Source organism: Pristis pectinata, chromosome 20, assembly GCF_009764475.1.
Source record: "Pristis pectinata isolate sPriPec2 chromosome 20, sPriPec2.1.pri, whole genome shotgun sequence".
In the NCBI taxonomy this organism is placed as follows: Eukaryota; Metazoa; Chordata; class Chondrichthyes; order Rhinopristiformes; family Pristidae; genus Pristis; species Pristis pectinata.
Window position 1 is genome coordinate 16,988,200 of NC_067424.1, and position 23,989 is coordinate 17,012,188.

Below are 23,989 nucleotides of genomic sequence, written 5' to 3' on the forward strand. Positions count from 1 at the left end.
CGGGCTGGTTTTCTTTGGACTGCAGAAGGTTGAGGGGTGACTTGATTGATGAATACAAAATTATGAAGGATATAGATAGGACAGATAGTGAGAAACTCTTCCCCTTAGCTGAGGTGTCTACAACCAAAGGACATACATTTCATGTAAGGGGTAAGAGACTGAGAAGGCATTTATTCACCCAGAAGGTGGTTGAAATCTGGAACGCACTGCCTGCGGGGCTTGTGGAGACAAGAACTCTCACTACATTTAAGAAGTACTGAGATAAGCACTTGAATTGCCACGGCATGAATTGCCACAGTCAGAGTGATGGAAAATGGGTTTGGCTTAGATAGGTATTTGATGGCCAGCACAGACAGTGGGCCGAGTGGCCCGTTTCCTTGCTGTATAATTCTATGACTTTATGATAAAAATAAACTTATTAAGAACAAATTGAATGATGTGTTAACGAGTGTGGCCATTTGAAGAAGAGTTATGTTTTCTCCCCCCAAGGGGAAACGTCATATTATAACACGTTTGAGACAATAGCACCGCAGAGAAGGAGGACACTGTGGCTGTGTCAGTTCTTCAGAAGTACTATCCAGTTGACTATATTTTCTGCTCTTTCCCAACAGCCCCGCAAACTTTTCCCACTTCCCAGTATTAGCGCAATTACATTCTGAAGTGAGAGTGCTGCAATCACCTTTCACACCGTGTGTCCCAGCTCATAAACACTCAACGTATAAAGATCTTTGTGCTCATGTTGCTTCTGGTTCTTCTGTTTCCTTAAATGTGCATCGCCAAGGGTATTCAGTTTTCTGCCGTTAGAAGCTGAATAAATAAGAAAGAATTGCTGCCACTTATGAATTTGAGCACCTTTGTTAAATTTCTCCTTAACCTCTACGCTCATGGAAAACTTTCCAAAGTCTTTCAGTCTTTGCACTTAACCGAGGTCCTTTATCACTGGTACCTATCTTGTAAATCTCTTTTTCTCCCTCTTCAAAACCTTGCCATCCACCTTAAAGTGTGATGCCCGGAACGAAACGCAACATTTTGGCTGAGGCTTAATATTTCAAGGTTTTAGCATGAAATGCAACCAGAGGAGATGGAAAACTGAGAACAGAGAGAGAGGGAAAACCGGGGCTATTAAGAGACTGTTAAGGGAGAGACAGAGAAGAGAGTGTAGAAACAAGAGAGAAATAAAAGAGAACCAAGAATGGAAGGTAAACGCAGGAGAAAGGGGTGCGTAACAAATGGAGCATGTAAAGAAGATCTAATGGAGCAAATGTGGGAATGTGAAACAGAATGTGGAGAGACATACATAGGAAGCGAGGGAGGGAGGAAAGGAGAATGAAAAAGAGAGAGGAGGTAAGAAGGAACACAGAAATCCTTTTGGTTAGTGCCATTAACAAAACTCTAAATCTGGATTTGCAATAAGTATGTCAAAGTCACAGGTTTTAATCTCTTTTCTGGGTTATAAGGAGCTTAAACTCAATCCACATGATTCGCTGCAGTTCAACTGGTTAAAATCCCTTTGCTTTTGATGAAGTTCATGCAATGCATTAATAATTAGTTTAAAATAGCGGCATGAAATGGACAGGAGAGGAACACATTTAAAGAGAGGAACTTAACTTTAATCCACAACCACAGAAATGATCCGTACATGATCAAAAGACTGATTATACTCGGTACATGTGTTAATAATATTAACAGAATATATGAACATAGCCTAGAAGCCCAGTCTGTCTCATGATCATCAAACATTTTTCAGTGATTTTAAATATGAGGTGTTAATCAACTTTGCATTGGATTCTACTGAATAATTTTACGGCATAACGATCTGATTATGTGAAACGATCTCCACCATTGTTTAGTTATTGTTACAGCTCGGAATTGAATTTCTTTGCACTTCTTAATTTTAATGAATGCACTTGCAAAATGGGAACGCTGTTTAATTCTTGATCATCCAAATCTTCTAAATGCATCCGTACACGAGTATTATCATTGAATGTCGAATTTTCTGCGCAATATTCGATATCAATTTACAACCTAAAATATGAAGGGCATTTCAAGAGCTTGCGATGCACTCGTCTCTGAAATCTCCGGTTTGGTAATAATTAAGGATGATGCGTGATTCTAGGCACCAGTGTGGTCATTAATAATCCATTTCCTATTTAGTGTGGTTGTTCCTTCTTTGTTATTTGAACTATCCTCATTCTTCTTACGTTTGGGCTAAATCCATTAGAATCGATTAACGGCACTTGATATTTCAACTGATTATGTAGATTCCTGGTGAGCGCGCACCATGAATAATGTGTGTCGGTCTGGTCTTCATACCTGTGGAAAAATGTACTTGCGATAGAGGGATTGCAATGAAAGTTTCCTCGGATGCGGGGTGAGTGTTGGGCAGGGATTTCCCATAGAGGAAGATTAGGCAACTGGGCCTGTACTCTCAAGAGGGAGGGAATTTCATTCTTATAGGGCTTGACGGGGCTGACGTTTCTCTGGCAGCGTTGTCTAGAACCAAGGGTCACAGTCCCAACAAAAGTCATTTCTTCACCCAGGGGAGGTAAGCCGTTGGAATCCTCTATCTGGAGGGCCGGGGACACTGGGTCGCTGAGTATGTTTGAGGCAGGGATCGACAGATTTTAGTTACACTGGGAATCGAGGGATACGGGGTTAATAAAGGTGGCGCTTAGCAATGATCTCAAATAACGCTGCAGGCACCAGGGGCCGAATTGCCTGCCCTTGCCTCGATTTCTGACGTTCTTGAAAGCAGTTGTCTGTGCAGTAAGAAAACCTACAAACAGTCGGTAAGCAGGATGAAATTCAGTTCTTGCCCGCGACGTCCAGATCTCACCAATGAATAAAAAAAGCATTAAGATAATTACCTTTTATTTTGATAAAAATTATTAACGCAATACTGGCACTGGTGGAAATCTATATTCCATCTCTCGAGATCTGTTCATTTGAAATGTTAGATTAACCCGTCCTGAATTTGAAATGAAATCGTTCTTTCTTCAGATTGCCCAGTGCCAAACCTGGAATTTCTGCTCTAACTGGGAGTATTTTCAGCCCCAGGATAACAGCAGTTCAATGTTCCGCCAGGGTAACTCATCTTCCGACTGTATAAACAACATGACAAAGCAAACATTGCTTCTCAATGATATGTGAATGAAGGTCTGGATATTTGCCGCCAATGGTCGTGTTCCAGTATATTTTCTTTTCTAGAAATTATGTCGCCGTCTAGAAACATTACTCTTTTCGTACAGGAGAGGAACACATTTCGTACATTCTCCCACAAGTTTGAAGACCAGACCGACACACATTCATGGACGCGTTTAGTATTCAAATATTGTGGATCTAAATTTAATACTTCACAATGTTTACCTTTGACTCATATTTACCCAGTATTCTTAATATATATATTGATTGCTATCCTGTGTTGATTTTTATTCCCACATGTGTTTATGTGTGTTTAGGCTTTGAGTGTTGAAATTCTATTTGAGAACTATGCGGAGTAATTTATCCTCATGAGAGAATCGCGACAGTTTGTAGAAGTGGTGGGGGCTTATCGTGCCCAGGTGTCAGAAATGCAAAACTGATTCACATTTATGTGCTTCGTATAATCTTGAAACTTTTCTCCACTTTATATCTCTGCAAACTAATTTCTTTATAAGCCCTCGTCTCTCATAATCCTGAACCCCCTTCCAAAATACTCATGTACCGTTCAACTTCACCGGTGTACATAACCTCTCTTTCTTTCCAATAGCCTGCCCCTTCTTCGTCCTTTCCCACAATGGCCTTGTGTCTTCGCTGTTCCAGAGCCTTGGGTTGTCACTCTCGCCACACCGAAGCATCTTCGCCCTCCTTATTTTCTCTTCTCGTAGACCCCGTTCTCCTTTCTATTTATAAGAAAGTGCTGGGAACGCAGGTCACATCAAATCGGTCAGTTGATGAAGAATTGAGGGTTGGTGTTTCGTGTATTTTGATGTTGGACCGACCAACATGTACCATTTAGATGTTGTTTGTGCATTCTACCGTCTCTACAGAAGATCTGGGCAGTCAGTATTCCAGGTGACGCCATATATTTTTCTCTCTGTGATTTTCCAGAATAACGTCATATAATGGGAGGTGAATTATTTCTGTTTCGTATATGATTTTTAAAAAACGTTGATAAATGTGTAATTGAAATTTGAGACACTTATAAACTACTTGGAGTGAAACCTCTATTCGTTAGAAAACATTAGTTTGCAATTCCAGCTGCGAGTCCGGTGTGCAATCACATCACTCACATCAACACCCCAAAGACATTTCCTTTACAGTCCGTATGACAAAATATGGTCATTTCACGATTACATTTCTTCATTTTTTATGATTCCGATTCCAGATCAATGCATTAAAAAGGGCTATTGTACATAGTTGAAACTGATTTGGTTTTGTAGGCTTATTTTGTGATAAATTACTATGTTCCCTTTCACTTTTTTTTGAACCTCTTTGGGTTGAAAAGCCAACACTGACATCAACACATCAGTGAAATGATTCTGAATGTATAGTATCATTCAATAAATCAGGCACTTCCCCCATGTTCTGCTGTTCCCCCTTTCTATCCAAAATGGCCACCTTCTCTCTCCTCTTTCTATTGATCAAGCTCCTCTCCTGCTTTATCCAAACAAACCAGCTCTTCCTATTCCCCGCTAATTGCTATGTCCCTCTCCATGTGTAGCTCCTCCCCATCCTCCTCATGGTCTCTGACTCCATTCCCACTTTTCCCCATTCTCCAGCTGTTTCCCTTTTCAATCTCTATCTCCTCCTCCATTCCCTTCCCCCTGTCAATGACCAGATGGTCCCTCCTTCTTGTCCAATCTGCAATTCCTTCCCCATTCTTCCCCCTCAAAAGGGGGGAGAAATGGAGGGATGTGCAAGTTGCAAAAGATTGGACAAGGCATATTCAAAGCTTTGGTTTTAATGAGAATGGAACAGGGCATCAATTGTGGAAGTAAAGGTGAATTTAAATGACTAGTTGGGTATCAGCTGGAATTTTGTATCTACTTTTGAGCATCATACTTTAGGGGGATGCCAAGGCTTCAGAGAGGGAGCAGAGGAGATTTACCAGAGTGAAATCAGGGATGAGGGATGTAGAGAAAATGCAGAAGCCATGTTTTAGCAGAAATGATTAAGACATTTTGGTGGACATGTTCAATATAATGAATGGAAACAGATTCTCCTCTCAAAGCTAATGCCAGAAAGGTTGACAACCAGAGAATACAAATTTAAGGTGACTGGTGGTGAATTAGAAGTATATTAGCTTGTTGTAATCTGGAATGCTACGGTCTGAAAATTAGTGGAAGTAAATTAATGATAACATTTAAAATAGAATTGGATAGTGGAAAAATGCCAAACAATGGGAAAATATCTTGAAGGGGTTAATTGAATATTTCTAATAAAGAGTTTGCAGGATGGGTCAAAGGGACTTTATCTCTGCTATCTCTAGCATTCTACAGTTTTAACAGACTTGAGGAACTGAATGGACTATTCCTACGACTAAATATTCTGTTATTCTATCCACTTTTGATAAAATCACATCAATCATACAATAGGAAGTGGTCCTGTCCATTGTTTATGAGCAGTTTCTAGCACTTTAACTGGATCTTTTCCCATAAAACAAAAAAAACATATCAAATTACTTATTTCCCATTCAAGTGAGTTTTAATTAACACTTAAATAACCCCGTCATCTTTTCATAAGTGGTTCATGAGAAAGGGAAATCTGCAGTGGTGCACTCACCTGTGAGTTAATAGGTCAGTACAGGATTTGAGCACTTATCCAGGCTGACTTGATTGGCTTGATGAATAGCTACAGAAGTGTTGCAGGTATAGTCTTTTCAATTAATCATTAAATAAGGTTGAGTGTCATCCAGGTCAGGGTAAAGATGTCATTTTATACTTCAAAGAAAAGTTATGGAGTTCATGTGGTGATCTGGAAAACACCAGAACTGTCTCATTGGCTGTCATGAGACCTGTGTAGGTAAATTAGTTGCCATTTTCCCTACATAACACGTCACTTCAAAAGTAGTTCAGCACTTCAGAATATTCTGAGGGATTTAAAAGATGTTAAATAATAGATTTCCTTTCAATGCTTTCGTTTCTAAAATGTACTATTTTAGATTTTACCACTCCCCTGCAATCTCCTGTGTTGTTCCTCACGATTTACTGATCCATTTTAATTTGACATCTGAGCTGTGCCTAGACCTCTGAAAACAGCATCTATCTATGCACATTTGCACGTTTCCACAGAAGTTATTGGATAATGGCAGGTGGCATTCTTTCCACTCCTGCCACCACCCCACACCACCCAACATCATCAATCCAAAGGAATTGAGAACAATTTTATTGTCTTGTCAATGTTTTAGCTGCCCTTCAGCTTTCTGACTGAATGAAAAATTTTTAAAAAGCATGATATTGCTGCAACTTGAAATATGAAAGAAGAAATGACTGGAAATTTTCAATCATTCAGACCATGTCTGTGGAAGTCATGAAGGAAAGATGAAGGAAAGGCTGTGGATGTTGTCTACATGGACCTTTAGTAAGGCCTTTGACAAGGTCCCACATGGGAGGTTAGTTCAGAAGGTTCAGAAGGTTCAGACACTAGGTATCCATGGAAAGGTTGTAAACTGGATTCAAAATTGGCTGTGTGGGAGAAGACAGAGAGTGGTAGTGGATGATTGTTTCTCAGACTGGAGGCCTGTGACTAGTGGTGTGCCTTGGGGATCTGTGCTGGGGCCATTGTTGTTTGTTGCCTATATCAATGATCTAGATGATAATGTGGTAAATTGGATCAGCAAGTTTGCTGATGATACTAAGATTAGAGACATAGTGGACAGCGAAGAAGGTTTTCAAAGCTTGTAGAGGGATCTGAACCAACTGGAAGAAATGGGCCGGAAAATGGCAGATGGAATTTAATGCAGACAAGTGTGAGGTGTTGCATTTTGGAAGGACAAATCAAGGTAGGACATACACAGTAAATGGTAGGGCACTGAGGAGTGCAGAGGAACAAAGGGATCTGGGAGTTCAGATACATAATTCCCTGAAAGTGGTGTCACAGATAGACAGGGTTGTAAAGAAGGCTTTCGGCATCCTGGCATTCTTAAATCAAAGTATTGAGTATAGGAGTTGGTGAGGTTGTATAAGACATTGGTGAGGCCAAATTTGGAGTATTGTGTGCAGTTCTGGTCACCTAACTACAGGAAGGATATTTGTAAGATTGAAAGAGTGCAGAGGAGATTTACTAGAATGTTGCCGGGTCTTCAGGGGTTGAGTTACAGGGAAAGATTGAACAGATTAGGACTTTATTCCTTGGAGCGCAGAAGAATGAGGGGAGATTTGATAGAGGTTTACAAAATTATGAGGGGTATAAACATAGTTAATGCGAGTAAGCTCTTTCCACGTAGATTAGGAGAGATAAGTACGAGAGGACATGGCTTTAGGGTGAAAGCGGAAAAGTTTAGGGGGAACATTAGGGGGAACTTCTTCACTCAAAGAAGTGGTGGGAGTATGGAATGGGCTGCCATCTGATGTAGTAAATGTGGGCTCACTCTTGAGTTTTTAAGAATAAATTGGATAGATACATGGATGGGAAAGGTCTGAGGGTTATGGACTGGGTGCAGGTAAATGGGACTTGTGGAATACCGTTGCGGCACAGTCTAGAAGGGCCGAATGGACTGTTTTATGTAATGTAGTGTTCCTATGGTTCTATGGCAGGAATGTTGATGTTTTAGGCACAGCCCTGGCTTGCTGAATGTTTTCTGCATTGGTGAATTTCAATACTGACTCGGCTGAGTTCTCAATTTACATTGGAAGTCAGTTTAATTTCACAATTCTTATTTTATTGTCTGGTGTCTGTTTGCTTCAAGTTAGGATTCTTTTACTATTCAGAAGTTATAAACCTAATTTTACTTGAAAAATAATCAAGTAAATTGATTATTTACTTGATGCTATTTTTCTATATTTCTATATTTACTTGACACTATCTTTTTTCTATCATTATGGTGCAGAGGAAGCCAAATGGGCCATCAAGTCTATGTGGCAATTTGTAGAGCAATCCAGTCAATCCTATTCTCTGCTCTTTCACCAGAGCTCTGTAAATTATATTATCTCAAATGTGCATCTAATTCCCCTCTGAATGTCCTGATTACCCTATTTACACTGTCCTTAACAGGCAGAGAGTTGGAAAACACAACTACCCACCGTGTAAAACATTTTTCCTCATATCCCTCCTGTATCTTTTGTCAACACTTTAAACCTGTGTCCCCTATTTCTTGAACCATCCAAAAATAGGAAAAGCTCCTATTTCCCCTATTTATCCTCTCATATAGAATCAGGGGACAAGTAACAGAATGGATAGCTAGAAGGCTTCGTGACAGAAAGCAGACAGTGGAGGTAAGGGGTAGCTCGACTTCCCTCTTGGGCAGTCCCTTGGACTCAGGGATGACTTGCTTCCACTCATGTTCCAGGGGTTTTGAGGACTCTGATGAGGGATTCACAGACTCTGCCATTGGTGGAGCAGGAGGTGCTTGGTGAGGTGGACAGATGGGAGTTCCGCCATCTTTGTTGGGCTTCTGTGTGCACCATACAAAGAGGTTGAAGATTCTCAGCATCATCCTGAATGTTCCTTCTCCTTTTGATCAGTCACAGGTTAGGGATTCCCATGAATCAGTGAGGATATTACACTTTATTTTGCCCCAAGAACCCACTTGAAGTGTTTCCTCTGTCCTCCAAGTAATCTGTTGCCATGATGGAGCTTGAAGTGAACTGACTGTTTTAGGAGTCTAGCGTTGGGCATGTGAACAACCTGAGCTGCCCAGTGAAGCCAGCTAAGTGTAACTAGAGCTGAGGATGTTGGCTTGATAGAGGACACTAACAGTGGTTTGCTTATCTAGCCTGTGGATTTGGAGACAGATTTAGTAGAGACTGCATCTTTGGTACTTCTCCAATATTATGGGTGCCTGTTGGTAAGTTGTCCATGTCTCAGATGTGATCAGGAGGGTGGGGATTATTGCTGTCAAATAGAACATGAGCTTTGTGCTGGTTCGAGGTCTTGATCTTTCTGCGTAGTTTTCCTGAGATGCAAAGGCTGTGCCAGGATATTGGGGGCAGTGATGAATTTCATCATTAGTATGTGACTTCACTGAGAAGTGGCTCTCAGAATATGGAAAGTGTTCTACATTTTCCCGGGTCTCTCCCTGTATTATTTATTATTAGGCCACAGATTGTTAGATGGTCATTGTTATGCAGATATTCAATGTGAGGGTCATTTTGTCAGACGTTTCGGTGAAGGAGTTGGAGCTTGACCTCTGAATGTTTCTTACAGAAACACTGTCTGTGTATTACCTCTCAATCGTCAGGTTGGAATGAGCTTGGTTCTGGATTGGAAGTTACACAGGTTGAACAGTTTCCCATTCATCCTATAGATTGGCTATATCCCAGTGGGAAGCATTTTGGAGATGGAGTGCAATATTGTGGCGAAAAAGATCAGGAAAAGGATCAGGAAAAGCATGGTGGAGGCTTCCTTAACTCCACTCTGTACAGGGATTCACAATAGAAGAAGGTAGGCAGTAGTGTTCCATAAGGTTTCACCATTCTTCATAACTACACTAACAAGTTAGACTTTGGAATCAAAAGTACAATTTCTAAGCTTGCTGATGATGCAGAAGTTGGGTTTGGGAGTGAGGGGCGCTGGGGGGAATTGATAGTTAATACTGCGGATGACTGCAACAAGTTTCAAAAGACATTAATAAACTTACAGAGTAACTGGCAAGTGAAATTCAACACAGCTAAATATATTTCAGCAGGAGGAATAGGGAGGCCATATCTCTTGAAGATTTGAGTTTAAGTAGAGTAGATGATCAAAGGAATCTCTAAGTATAAATGCACAAATAACTAAAAGTTGTGTCACTGGTTAGTAATAGCACAAAAAAGCAAACCAAGGACTTCTATGGGTTTAGAAATTATAAAGTTGGGAAGTTATTCTAAACCTGTATCAATCCTTGGTTAGACCACTCTTAAAGCACCACAAACTGCCCTGATTGCCATATTAGTAATGAGATATAGAGACTTTGAAGAGGGTGCAGAAAAATTTTGCAATGACGATATCAGAAATGTGAGGTAAATAAATATCAGGAAAGGGTGAAGAGACTGTATTGAGAAAAGAAGGCCATGGGGGTGCAAAGTCCTGTTTAAAAATCATGAAAACTTTTGATGGAATGGATACAGAGAAAATGTTTCCACTTGTTGGAACGAAAATCACTGGAGGCCATCAATATAAAATAAAACACCCAGAAGTCCTATAGGGAATTCAGAAGAAAGGTCTTTGCTGAAAGAACATGAAACGTTCTACCACAGGGAGAGGAGATGAACCATACAGATGCATTTAAGGAGGGCTGGACAAGCATATGAAGAACAAGTGATAGAGATTAGATGAGGAAATACAAGAGGAACTCAGTGGACTATAAATACTGGCATGGACAGATTGGGCTGCAAGGCCTGTTTCTGTACTGTATTTCCTGTGTAGTCCAATGTAATCTCAACCTTGTACACTACTACTAAATAATGCAAGTGGTCAGGGTTGATATTTGTGCATTTTATTCTAACAGTGCAATTCTCTGGGATTTCTGTTATGGTAAAACTGATTCTTGCAGTGCATAAAATGATGGTAATGCCATCTTTAACAGTCTGATCACTGTGAGCCCAGAGCACAGTATTAACTGTTCCACTGTGACTGGAGGAAGGCAGCCAGTTGGGAAAAAATATAGCTTCAGGATACAAGTTGTTGCTGAAGATGTACAGAGAAACAGCAGTAATGTGAGAGTCAACAGTTAGTGGAACATGCAAGTGTCTTTCCACTAAGGGTTAGGAAAAGCTTGGGGTGTGTCCCACATGGAGCAAGGAGAACTGATTTCCAGAAGATGTTAGAAAGCAAGTCTCTATGGTAAATTCAAAATCATCTTGACTGTCATAGGCTGATCAGTGCAGGAACAGCACCGGCCAACCTGGTAACTCTGGTGGATTTTTGATGTGAAGAACTATTGCCAATGAATTATGATTGTTAGGTCCTCCTTTAACTACTAAGGTCATTGTTTCATACATTTCAGAAATACCAGCCTGGAAACTGGATTTCACCTTCTTTTGGTGTGCTAAAACATCATTGTGTGCAGTACTAGCTCCATATCAGATCACCACACACTCCCTCCACTCACTCTCTCTCACACACACACACACACACACACACACACACACACACACACACACACACACACACACACACACACACACACACTCCAAATAAAAATGGTGTAGTTGGCTGTAAATGGTATCTTGAATCATGGCATGTGAAGTTCCGAGTGATGGGAGAAGGACACCACCCCTTATAGGTACATTCCCCATGGTAGCATCACATCATGGTTGGCACGGAGGAGATAGACTGGAGAAGGCATGGAGAGAGACCAAACATTTGTGAGAAAGGCATTGGTACTGACAAAAGAAAAACATTTCAGGAGGAAGAGCTCACATATATCCCACTCCTGACAGTTAAGTATTTAGGGCAGGCACGGTAGTGTAGTGGTTAGCATAATGCTATTACAGCGCCAGTGACCTGGGTTCAATTTGGCTGCTGTCTGTAAGGAGTTTGTACGTTATCCCCGTGTCTGCATGGGTTTCTTCTGGGTGCTCCGGTTTCCTCCCACATTCCAAAGACATATGGGTTAGGAAGTTTTGGGCATGCTATGTTGGTGCTGGAATAGTGGTGACACTTGCAGGCTGCCCCCAGAACATTCTATGCAAAAGATGCATTTCACTGTGTTTCGATGTACATGTGACCAATAAAGATATCTTATATGTACAAAACCAGAAAAAATACCATGACCTTCAGATTTCTCCAGCACTATAATTGCAAACGAATATCTTTGACACCTAGCCACACACACACACACACACACACACACACACACACACACACACACACACACACACACACACAGAGACTTCTACCCACCTTCTATAAACCGTAATCTCTGCATTTCACATCATCCATAGAAAATTACCATTAACACATAGAAGAATACCATAAATGTATATTAAATATGTTATTTACTTCATATGCTCCAATGAGGCAGAAACTGCTAGGAAGGGGAGGAACACTACATGGACTGGAAGGAGGTCTCTCAAGCACAGATCCTACTAGAACAAAGGAAAGGGTCCCGCTTCTCAGAGGAACCACAGAGGCACACATGAAATGAGTTCCCTATGTAGTATCTAGGTTGCCTGTTTGACTACGGTGTGAAATGTTGGACAAATTGCCCAAGCTCCAAGAGCTCCAATGAACATAATAGTTTCTTACAATGGCTATTCCTGCCTGAATCTGGAAGCTTCACAAATAATGGTCAAACAGGACATCCTGATCATTGCTATGCTCACGAAATGGAGGGAAACCACACAGCAGAATATAAGTAATCACACCAGCAGCCCAGATATCCACCTTCAGACCATATCCAGTTTCTGCAACCTGACACTAAAAGAGGTGGCAGGTAGTTGACTGCTCTCCTGAGAACCCAGATGCAGTAAGAAAAACTCAATTAATGGTTGCCCCTGTGCTCATTGCCTATGAGGAGGAGGACCCCTCCTTCAGCCTAGTGATCTTCAGCCTGATGTCCCTTCTGACTACATGTCCTGTTTCATATTCCTGGCCTCAGTCACCTAAGTAATCAATTCTTGCACAAAATATGTCAGCAGTAGTGACCACAGAAAAGTACAAGGGAGCTTCAGAGTAGTAAAAGAAAACACAAGGGAGATTATAGTGAACCTGATATGGGCTAGTCAGTGAACATCCAGAATAGATGCAAGAGAAATGTCAGTCATACTGGCACCACTGAAAAGATCCCAAAGATTGAGAAACCCTTTGCCATAGCTAAACATATAAATTCGTAAATGTGTGTGTTTATAACAGTTCTTTTGTGTAAAGAGAAACTGTGTAATACATGTAGCATTGGTTGTAAAAATGTATTTGTTGCCTTACTGGGTATCTGGTGGAAATAGCAAATGATCTATATGAAATATGTCAACTGTCAACTTTCATCAAGGAACTCTTAGCTCCGTATACATTAATGTCTTCTCCCAAATCCTATTTGAATGTCTATAAGTGGCCAGGAAATCTAAGCACTTATATCTTGTCACACACACAAAATTATTTTCCTTTTTGTATTGTTTGGAAATGTCATTGTGGACTCTACTTCTCCCCTCTTTGTTTGGTTGCACTCAGCTTAACCTTGTTCTGAACCAATATCTCAGCCAGCATGTACCCAGTGGTGGAGTGGGATGTTGTCCTAGACATCAGCTGGAAGATTGCAGTTCTGTGCTGCCTGGACCTGTCCAGCTTAATGTCCATTAGCTGTTTTCTTAAATTCTCCTTCACACTCCATACAGGTTCTTCTGCTTCTCCATCTGATGCAGATGATATGGAAACATTAGACTGTCTTATGCCATTACTGCACATAAAGTTATCAAATTGGTTGGAACTGAATGTTGGGCCATTGTCTGATGCTTGGTCTTTGGGTAACCCATAAGCTTTGAAGATTGACCATAGTACATCAATGGCCCTTTTTTTTGTGATGGATGATCTCACTATTCACATTTCCCACTGCTTAAAGTTGCTATCTACAAATATAAGGAAGTTGTGTCATCTCATCTGACAGAAGTCAACATGGATCCTTTGGAATGGTCTTCTGTAATCTGAACTTGAATTCGTAGAGGTTGAGCACTGCAAACTTGGCAAGTTAGCTATGTTAATTATGTCTTCCCTATCTTGGTCTACTCCAGGCCAATGAATAAACAGATGTGTCATATGCACCATGCCAAACACTGGTAATGGAACTCACTTAAGATTCATCCTTGAAGTGCCCCAGGAATAACCATCTGGATTCCTCAAGTGACACACTCCTGATTTGTAGACAATTCATGTCATCTGTAGTAGCAAGATCAGATGTACTCAGTGTTACCAACATCAGAATTGTTCCACCTGGTGGGAATACATTCATATAACTACCACAGAGCAGCAGCTTTTTGAATGCATTGCCTTGCAATTTCTTCAGTTGTGACTGGGAAACTATAATCAATAGCTTGTAGGGTATAACTGTTATAATCATTTTAGAGTGTATTTGATACCTTGATGTTGTCAATGTGAGGATGGCCAACTTCAGCCCAAAAATGGCCAGAAAGTGTTTGCAGTCCACGACAAGTATGAAAGGCTCTTTTAAAAATGGAGTAACACTGAAGATAATAGCTAATGTTTCGTTTTCAATCTGTGAATGGTTCTGCTTGCTTTTTGCCATCATGTGAGAAGCATATGCTCTGGCCTCTATCTAAACATGAGCAAGAACACCATTAATTGGAGGCATCACAGAAAAGTCTCAGTGGCCTTTCTGTGTTATCACCTTACACTTAACACTCTTTGTTGCTCTTCATCCCAATGCAAGAGTTCATCCTTCATCAGTAAGCAGTAGAGCTGTATTACTTTGTGGCAAGCTGTGATAAGAAATTGGCACACTATTTTAGTATGCCAAGGAAGGACATGAGCGTGGTGATGTGTTCTGCTCTGTGGGTATTTTGTTGTACTGCCAGGGTGCAGTACATTCTTATCTGTCTTTGGCCCTAGATACATTGAACTTCTTTTGCAAAAAAGCAGATCTTTTCTTTGCAATTTGATATTTTTCCTATGAAGCCTGAGTAAAATGTCTTCAAGTACTCTAATATCCTCTTCCTTTGTTGCTATGGCACTCAATGTCCTCTGGATTACAGAGAAAACAAAGAAAGTCCTGTAGCATCTAATCCATGACAGTGTGGAAGATCTTGACCTTATGGTAACATTTTGTGTGCATACAAGCCTTTTATAAGCATTCACCTTCAAATAGCTTTGCTCACAGGATTAGATTGAACTGGGAATATGAATGCGATGTCAAGTTTGCTTAAAAAGAAATCTTTTGGCCCTGTCAGCTTTGCATACAAATCCTGGAATATAAGCAGCAGATACTGTTCATCATCTATTACTCTGTTCAGAGTGACCTTATAGTCACGAGAAAGAAAGTTTGGAATCAGGTCTATTGGTTTTCCCCAGTCACTCTTGTACATTTTACCAACATTCCATGGAGTTCCAAGTCCTTTGGCTCCTTTTCTGCTTAGCTCTTAGCATTTGGTCTAGGTTGACAGTACTTTGGTTTTACATCTTGCTGGATGGACAATATGCCCCTTTGATAATACTTTAGAATTTTGCCCAGCCAGGATGTGCTGAATTAAGACTTTGTATCTGTGTCCAGTCAAGCTTAGATATTTTCACTCCCTGCCTTGCAATTTTGGTCTATAGATGTAGTCTGCCACAATCAAATGTAATTTGATATCCTGACTTTGTTAAGAACAATATACGTCACTTTTCTGCCCCAGTGTTTTTCAGCCTTTCAATGAATATGTACATAGTTCCATACTGCTAGTTAGTCAAACTATATGTGTAACATCTTCTAACTAAGCAGTCTCATATCTACATTGATTTCAAGGTTTTATGATTCTGATAATCTTCTTGAAATTTCTTTTGTGTTGTTGCTTTCTGTGGTGTAAATGCTGTTCAAAGACCATTCCTCATAGTTTTGATTCACTTCAAAATTCTGTGGAGTAAATGACTGTGATTGCTTCATAAGTTGAATTCTTTGGTGTTTAAGTACTGATGGACTGATATTTTCTGTGCTCATTGTGTTTTGTCTACCCTTGCAAATTCATCTTATGTCTTCCACATTGTTACAACTGAAACATGAATGCACACAGTTAAACATTGATGTCGAGTACAGGATTTCCTGCCTTTTGTATCCAAGTCCTAATGAAGAAGATGCCACTATTACTGCATACATCAGATTACACACAGCATCAACATACACATCTTCCTCTTCCTCCTCCACTGACAGAACCCTCCTGCTTTCTTTAACAGCATTGTCACAGCAATAACAATCTTACCTGAATGTGCTCATCTGTAAGTCTTCAGGCAAACTGAACCCTCAGTGCTTAGCCTAGGAAAAATCTGAAATTTCTGTGCCACCACAATTTCTTTAACTTAATAATACAACTTCCAATCACTTCTTCAGATTTTTAACGGCAGTATGTAATTGATAGCTTTCCATAAATTCTGAGGGTGTTGGATTAAAGTGGCTCCACAATAATTCCACAACCTTATTGAATGAGATATTGATTGTATTAATACATTAACTAGCATTGCATAGGCATCCAACTCTATTTCTACTTTAAAAAAGTGTTATTCTGCTTGCAGCTGGCTTTGTTCTGTTTGTTATCACTTATTTCTGCTTCTTATATAATATTGTTGGTGCACAAAAATATCCCCATTCCCTCCAAACTTCTCAATGTTCAAAATTGCTATCTAATTTTCCAAAATATTCAGCTTGACTGTGATCTGCCATTTTTTGCACTCACTGGTCCCCACATTGAAGCTGAGACCTGCTTTTAGACTTGATATGTTTTGTTTTTGACTCACTCAGTTTCACTTCTTATAATTTAGACTTTCACAGCCTCACATTTATGTTCCAGTGTGGTATCTATGTTCTTTGTTTGATTACAGGGTGAAGTGTTGAACAAATTTGCCAAGACCCAGGAGCTCTCACGAACATTCCTGTTTACCACACTAGCTCCTCCAGATTGACTTTGGAAGCTTTTGCAGATAATGTTGTAACCTAGAGAGCAGTCATGCTGTGTAAAGAGATAGCAACCATAAAGCATCAATTATTATTTTACAGCCAATACTGCATATACTACACCTCCTTGTTAGATTCTCCAAAAAGTACTCTTTGCCATTTTGAGCACACTCTGAGCATTTTGGGCGGTCTGTGGGCACTTTCCAGTGAGTCTCAGAACTGCCTTGTAAAGTGTCCCATTTTGAACTGAGTGCTCCGTTAAATGATAATGCAGATGTGCTCCTTGTTCTTTTGTGGTTGCCAAGGGTCACCTTCTGCATCTGGGAGCTCCAATTTATGTCAGGAAGATGAATTAGGTGCACATCTGACACTGAGAATCTCAACCCCAACTGTCAGACCAATTTTGTGATCCGTGTGATTTTATTCAGAAATGATTGCTAATGCAGATTATTCTGCTTTATATCAGCATGCATCAGATAGTGTTTATAAAAAGCACAATGCAATTCAATTTCCAGGTAACAATTCCTGCAAATTCACTAACCTGATTAGATAATTCCCATTTTTTTTCAAAGATCTCCATTTACACTCACTTTATTTTTCATTAGCACTGAATATCAAGGTTTCGAAATCCATTACCTATCAACTTATGGAATCTGATCGCCAAGATCCGCTGAAAATCTGTGGAAAACTGAAAGAGTCCCCAGGAAATGAGATTCCCAGTGAGCGGAGTGAGGGAGATACCAGCAGCAAAAACAAGAAGCGGCGGAACAGAACCACGTTCACTAGCTATCAGTTGGAGGAGCTGGAGAAGGTGTTTCAGAAAACTCACTATCCAGATGTGTATGCTCGAGAACAGCTGGCTCTGGGCACTGAGCTCACTGAGGCCAGAGTTCAGGTATGGTTGGATGAAAGGTGATGGTTAAGGTTAGAGGCAGTAGTATACTTGGCCGACTCTTCTTAATAATCACCACTGAGCTCTGTTTGGTGACAGGCATCACACTGAGGCAGATACTTACTTAGATTGCTCGTGGTCTGTTGGCGAAGTTATACCAAAGTGGCAACAGTAACCTTTTTTGTGTAGGGGTCCCTGTGAAGAACAGCAAAGTAAGAGATATTTTAATTTGTGAAGTATGGTGCCATATGCCTAAAGAAACAAATGCTACTGGAGAAAGATGGAGACACAAGAGAGACTGCAGATGCTGGAAATCTGGAACAACATACAAAATGCTGGAAGAACTCAGCAGGTCAGGCAGCATCTATGGAGGGAAATGGCAGTCGATGTTTCAGGCTGAGACCCTTCCTCAGTCCTGTTGAAGGGTCTTGGCCCGAAACATCGATTGTTCATTTCCCTCCATAGATGCTGCCTGACCTGCTGAGTTCCTCCAGCATTTTGTGTGTTGCTATTGGAGAAAGATCACAGGTAATGCAAGAAACTGATGAGCCAGGAATCTCATGAGATACTCTCACAAATTCCCAGGTTTACACCCAGGTGGAATGAACAAAGGGTAAAATATAGAAGGAAGATTTTCAGCTTACCGTGACATTACTGCATCTCTGAAAGAACTCTCCAACTCCCACACATTGACACACATGTGGAAACATGTACAACAAGATATGGGTAGAGAAAAAGGCACATGTACAGTGCATGCAAAGAAACAGAAATATATACAGCTCATACTAACACAACATATACTGTATCAGATGCACTTGCTGAGACAGATGCAAACACATACATTTAAAGAGACATGTGGTAAATGCATGGGGACAGGCACATTTACAAATGGACACACCTGCAGGGACAGATGCATGTATGAAGATTAATACATTCGCAGGCAGAGAGATATACTGTATACACACAGACACTGCAAGAAGATAGGCATATAACTTCTGCAGAGGGGAACCACTGTATAGACAAATATATATACTTTGATAGTTATTCACACATTCATAGGCATAAAAGCAGATAAGAATTCCAGATACAATAATATCTCTTGCATTTAGTAGTGATCCATTCAGGATCTCACATTCACACATTTGACAACCTTAGCTGCTTATCTACAGATTTTGTGCTCTCTTATTGAAGTTACCCTGACGAATGGGAGAACATCACAGAACCACAGCACCACAGCACTCGCTACTGTGCAGTATCTGTTTTGGTCGGTTGGTAAGTGACCCAGTGAACTCTGAGCCAGAAATACATGTGCTGAAACTCCAGGATTCAGACACATGTCCAGTTTAACATTTCATTATTGAGTGGAGGAAGAGCTGGCATTGCCCCTTGGATGAAAAATTAAACGATGGCTTTAACTGAGTGGCACAGGTTGCTGTGAAAGATACTGTGAAAAAAATTAGAATAAGAGCATAATATTCTCCTGATTTCCAGATCGACATTCCTCCCTCAAAGAAACCAAATTAAAATACAAGATATCTCACTTATTTTTGGGATATTGCTGAAATTCAAAATGGGTGTCCTAGTTAACACCAGTAATGGATTAATATAATGGAATGCATGTGAATGACTTTGATGCATTTCGGAATGACTTTATGCTGTTAAATAAATACAATATCTTTCACTTTTCAGCTGAGTTAATAATTTCTCTAGAAATGCCAGAGAAAACATTGCGGCACATCTGTGAAATCCTTATTCTGAGGCCAAAGTGATTTCCATCCCATCTGCACCTAATTTGCATCTACTTTGCACCTTGGCATGAATTTTCAAGTCATTCAACAAATCCAAATCACTTGAGAAATTTAGAAAACCTTTGTTATTGAGTTACAGAGTTATGTTGGGAATTGGTTTAGGAGTCTTGGTTTGTAATGACAGATAAAACAAATTTTACTGCTGGCACCAATTGAAGGAAAAAAATAGATTTATGTACAACTATTCATGATTAATGAATACTGCTTCACTATAGTCACTATTCTAATGTAGTTAAATGTAGCTATGATTCAGAGAGACCAAAACCGCTCAAAACAGCACTAAGATTAGGAGAAATCTGTTTTGATCAGATTGATTTCTGTGCTCCCTTGGTATTGATCCTCCAATAGTGCAGCACATCCCCAGCACTAATTCTCCAAAGGTATAGCAGTTGTGTAGTACCAACGCTTCGAAGTGCAGCACTTCCTCAGTGCTGACACTCTTACATATAGCAATCCATCATATTCACCCTCCGACATGGCAACGCTCAATACTGGCTTTCTGACAGAGCAGCACCTCCTAAGTGTTGATTCTTTGATGGTGCAGCACTCAGGACTAACCCTCTGATGGTGCAACTCTTCCTTAATATTGATTCTCTGGCAATGCAGCTCTCCCTCGCTGTAGTCTCTCTGTCATGGCAATGCTCCCTTAGTACTGCCCCTGTGATATTGCAGCACTCTCACAATATTGATTCACTGATACTGCCAGTCTCCCTCAGTACAACCCTTCTGACAGTGCAGTGCTCCCCAGAGCTCACCACATAGGTGAAATATTTCATTTTTGGGTATTTTGTCATTTGAATACTTTCAGTTTCTAAACCATTATTGTTTTTGTGTACAATTAAGTTTATTTACTCATATGTTTCATTTATTAGATTATATACTTCATTATATGCCTAAATTATCTGCTTCAATTTCTGGAGAGGGTCCAAAATCCCTATCCCACAGCGTCAGCTAATAGCTTCACATAGCTGAGCTCACTGATGTGAAACTCACACAGAGTGCAGATTAAGTTGCCACAGTCAATTTGCCAAAACAAACCTTCAGACACTTGTCTGAGTGGTTAGATTTAAGACTTAAATAGAAAAAGCAATCTGAAACAAACTCTAGGGCTATCAGCCAAAGTCTCCCTCTGGTCACACTTGGTCATCCTTTCTGCTGACTACTTCTAATCACTCAGAAACTCTGCCAAAGCCAAGGGCACAAGCAACTGGAACCATCAACCTGCCTGGATCTGGTGGCAGAGGACAAAGGCCAGTTTATTAAACTTTCTCCATCGTTGTCACTAATCCCTATATTTTGTTTCGTTCATTAGGTTTGGTTTCAAAACAGAAGAGCCAAATGGAGGAAACGAGAACGATATGGAAAATTTCATGAAGTTAGAAACCACTTTGCTGCAGCATATGACATCTCGATCTTCCCGAGACCAGAAAATTATCCTCAGGTACAGCATTCTAGCATGGAGTGGTACCTTTAAATAGTAGAAAGTTAATTGTGAATATACCATTTGAACAGATTATATGGTCAAGCCCCATGCCTATTAATTGTAAAAAGAGATTCAAATATATTTCTTGAGGTACTTCAAATGAAGGGCCTCAGCTGTTCCTATTTTATTGTTTAAATGTATTTCTTATTATATATATTTGACATCCCCAATTCACAAGTAACCTGATTTTAAATTCAAATAGCTTTTCCAGATTTTTTCATCTCCCTCTTGTGTGGGAATCATTCCAAGTAGGTGATTTACCAGTCTGTGTGAGTGCTTTGTTACTCCCTCTGGGTACTGCAATCATTCCACGTGGGTGTCAGAAAAGGGAATAATTTGTCAGCTAATATTCATGTTCCTGTGTACAACTTTACCTGCTCCACCCTACATTCACGCAGTTGAACCTAGCCAAAGATGATCCCATGGCCAGCTAACCTCACCTGAACCCAGCTAATGTACCTATTTCATCTTTAATAGCTAGCTTCAAATCAGCTGATTATAATACATCATCAGGATCTTCAACAATAGACACCTGTTCATATTTTGCTATAATAAACCATTGTCCAAAAGACCTGTTAACAAACTCAATGATATCAATAAAGATAGGGCCAATTTATTAAATATTTAATTTGTGCAAGATTCTTTTCCAATCCTGTTTCCCCCATGTTTTGATGTAGTAAATAAGAAGAAATTGTTTTCATGGGCAGGAGAGTAAAAGAGAGATCTAGGGTTAGTCGGTAAAGGAAGAATGGAGAAGATGAAATATATATTTTTATGCAGCAAATTGTTATAATCTGGAATGCTCTCAGAGTAAATGCAGATTCATTAATAACTTTCAAAAGGGAATTAGAAGAGTACTTCAAGTTCAGAAATGTTCAAAGTGCTGAGGAAAGAGCAAAGGAATGAAATGAAATTGGTGTTTTTTTTCCACAGAGTGGGCGTAATGGGTACAATGGGTATAAAGCGGGTACAATGGATTGAATGTCTTCCAACGGAGCTGTATAATTTCCTTGTTCTGAAAACACACGAATATTATTTCTTCCTCCATCTTAGTGAAATCATTGGATTTTACAGGACGGAAGTTAATTCAGTCCCTCAGCCCACTGTTGGCTCTTTGAAGTTGCTGCCCAATTTTATCCCAGCTTTTTTCCTCTCAACTTTGCAAATTAATTCAAGTACTTGTCCATTGTGCCTGGCGCAGACATTGTGGGCTGAAGGGCCTGCTTGTGTGCTGTGCTGTTCTATGTTCTATAATGTCGTTGTAGCTATAAGGAGGGACTGGATAGGCTGGGTTGATTCGCACACTGGAACATAGGAGGTTGAGGGGTGACCTTACAGAGGTTTATAAAATTATGAGGGGTATAGATAGGATAGATAGTCAGTGAACTTTTCGCATAGCAGGAGAGTAGAGAAGTAGAGGGTACAGGTTTAAGGTGAGAAGGGAGACATTTAAAGTAGAACTGAGGGATGTTTTTTATCCAGAGGGTGGTAGTTATCTGGAATGACCTACCAGAAGAGGTGATGCAGGCAGATACAAATACACCATTTAAAAAGCATTTGGACAGGCACTTGGAAAGGAAAGACATAGTGGGATATGGGCCTAATACAGGCAAATGGAATTAGCACAGACAGACATCACAGTCAGCATGAATGAGGTGAGCTGACAGGCCTGTTTCTGTGCTAAGTGATTCTATGATTCTAAGATGAATTTGCATAGAATTACTTCAGGATTTTTTGCCCTTTGAGCCTTAATTTCCTCAGAAGATCAGTGCAAACCACGGAGACCCAGTCTATCATTTGATCCTGCAGATCCTCCCCCTAACTTACTAGACAGGTCCTGAAGAATCTCAATGGAAATTAATGTTGACTAATTTGTCAGTAATTGTCTGTAAGAGTCTGCAACTCTTGAGTGGAGAGTAATTTTAGATTCTTCAGATGCGTAGTATTTGCATGTGTCAGTATCCAAGCTCTGAATGTTCATTTCTGATTCTATCAGCTATCCCAATACCAACACCTAGTACAGTATTGATTTACTCCCAAAGAGACTTTTATTTTTCAGACATTCTCAACATTCACGGAGTTTATCAATGTGGCAGTTTTCTCTGAAGATCTTAATATCATTGTGCTGATTTCAAATATTGAGAACATTTTTGAAGATTGACTGAATTGCATAATAATTTATTTATAACAGTAATTTAAAGTTTCCATAGTTGCATTACAGCAGTGAAATGCCAGTCTTGAGTCTGCACTCAAAACTCTCAACAATACAGAAAGACTGGGGAGAATGTTAACCTATCTACTAATTTAGATCAATATTACATCTACCAACTATGTCTTTTTATTTTGAAATTACCTGTAAATTAAAAGACAATTGGACAGGTACATGGAAAGGAAAGGTTTAGAAGGTTGTGGGCCAATCGCTGGCAAATGAGGCTAGCTTGGATGGGCATCTTGGTCAGCATAGACTGGCTGGGCCGAAGGGCCTGTTTCTGTGCTGTATGACACTAATTGCACTCTGCATGCTCTTAAAGATACTTGTTTTATTTCAGATACACAACAACCTCTGGACCAGCAATGCAACCAACACCTCTACAGTCTCTTCATCTATTTTGTCCCAAGAACCCATGTCTTCATCTTGCATGACACCTTATTCACATTCCCATGGGAATGTTAGTGGGTTTATGGGGATCTCCAGCTCTCCCACTCACCATAACGGCATCAAGAGTCTTTACTCCCTTCATGGATTTCCCGGTTCGCGTGCCAACCATGCCTTTGAACCAGTTCCCGAATCCGACTACAAAACTTCCAGTCTTGTTGCTCTTCGAGGGAAGCCAAAAGAGCCACCAGCTTTCCTTTCATGGACCAGGTGATTGAATGTCAGGAGATGACTCCTTTGACTTGAGTTCTTTTATCACTGAAGAGCTTCTCTATATTATTATGCTTTTAATTCTGAGTAATAGCCTGAGCTACTTTATGGAGAGTCAAAAGGCCACATCACAACATGAATGGAGACAAGGACAGAAGGATTTTTATTCTTCATCTTCAATATCAAGATTCTCACCTCTGCTCTTTGTTGCATCAACCAGTACTCTAAT

General features: G+C 40.1%; 1 protein-coding gene across 1 annotated transcript in view; it reads left to right on the forward strand.

Moving 5' to 3' along the window:
* The window catches only part of LOC127581036 (homeobox protein aristaless-like 3), a 35,234-nt gene extending 11,470 nt beyond the window's left edge, over positions 1-23,764 (forward strand). Inside the window, exons 2-4 of the mRNA XM_052035093.1 lie at positions 17,317-17,606; positions 20,724-20,852; positions 23,444-23,764. Of these exons, the coding sequence (XP_051891053.1) occupies positions 17,317-17,606; positions 20,724-20,852; positions 23,444-23,764 (740 nt within the window). The remainder of the gene's footprint in view (positions 1-17,316; positions 17,607-20,723; positions 20,853-23,443) is intronic.
* The last annotated feature ends 225 nt before the right edge of the window (positions 23,765-23,989 follow it).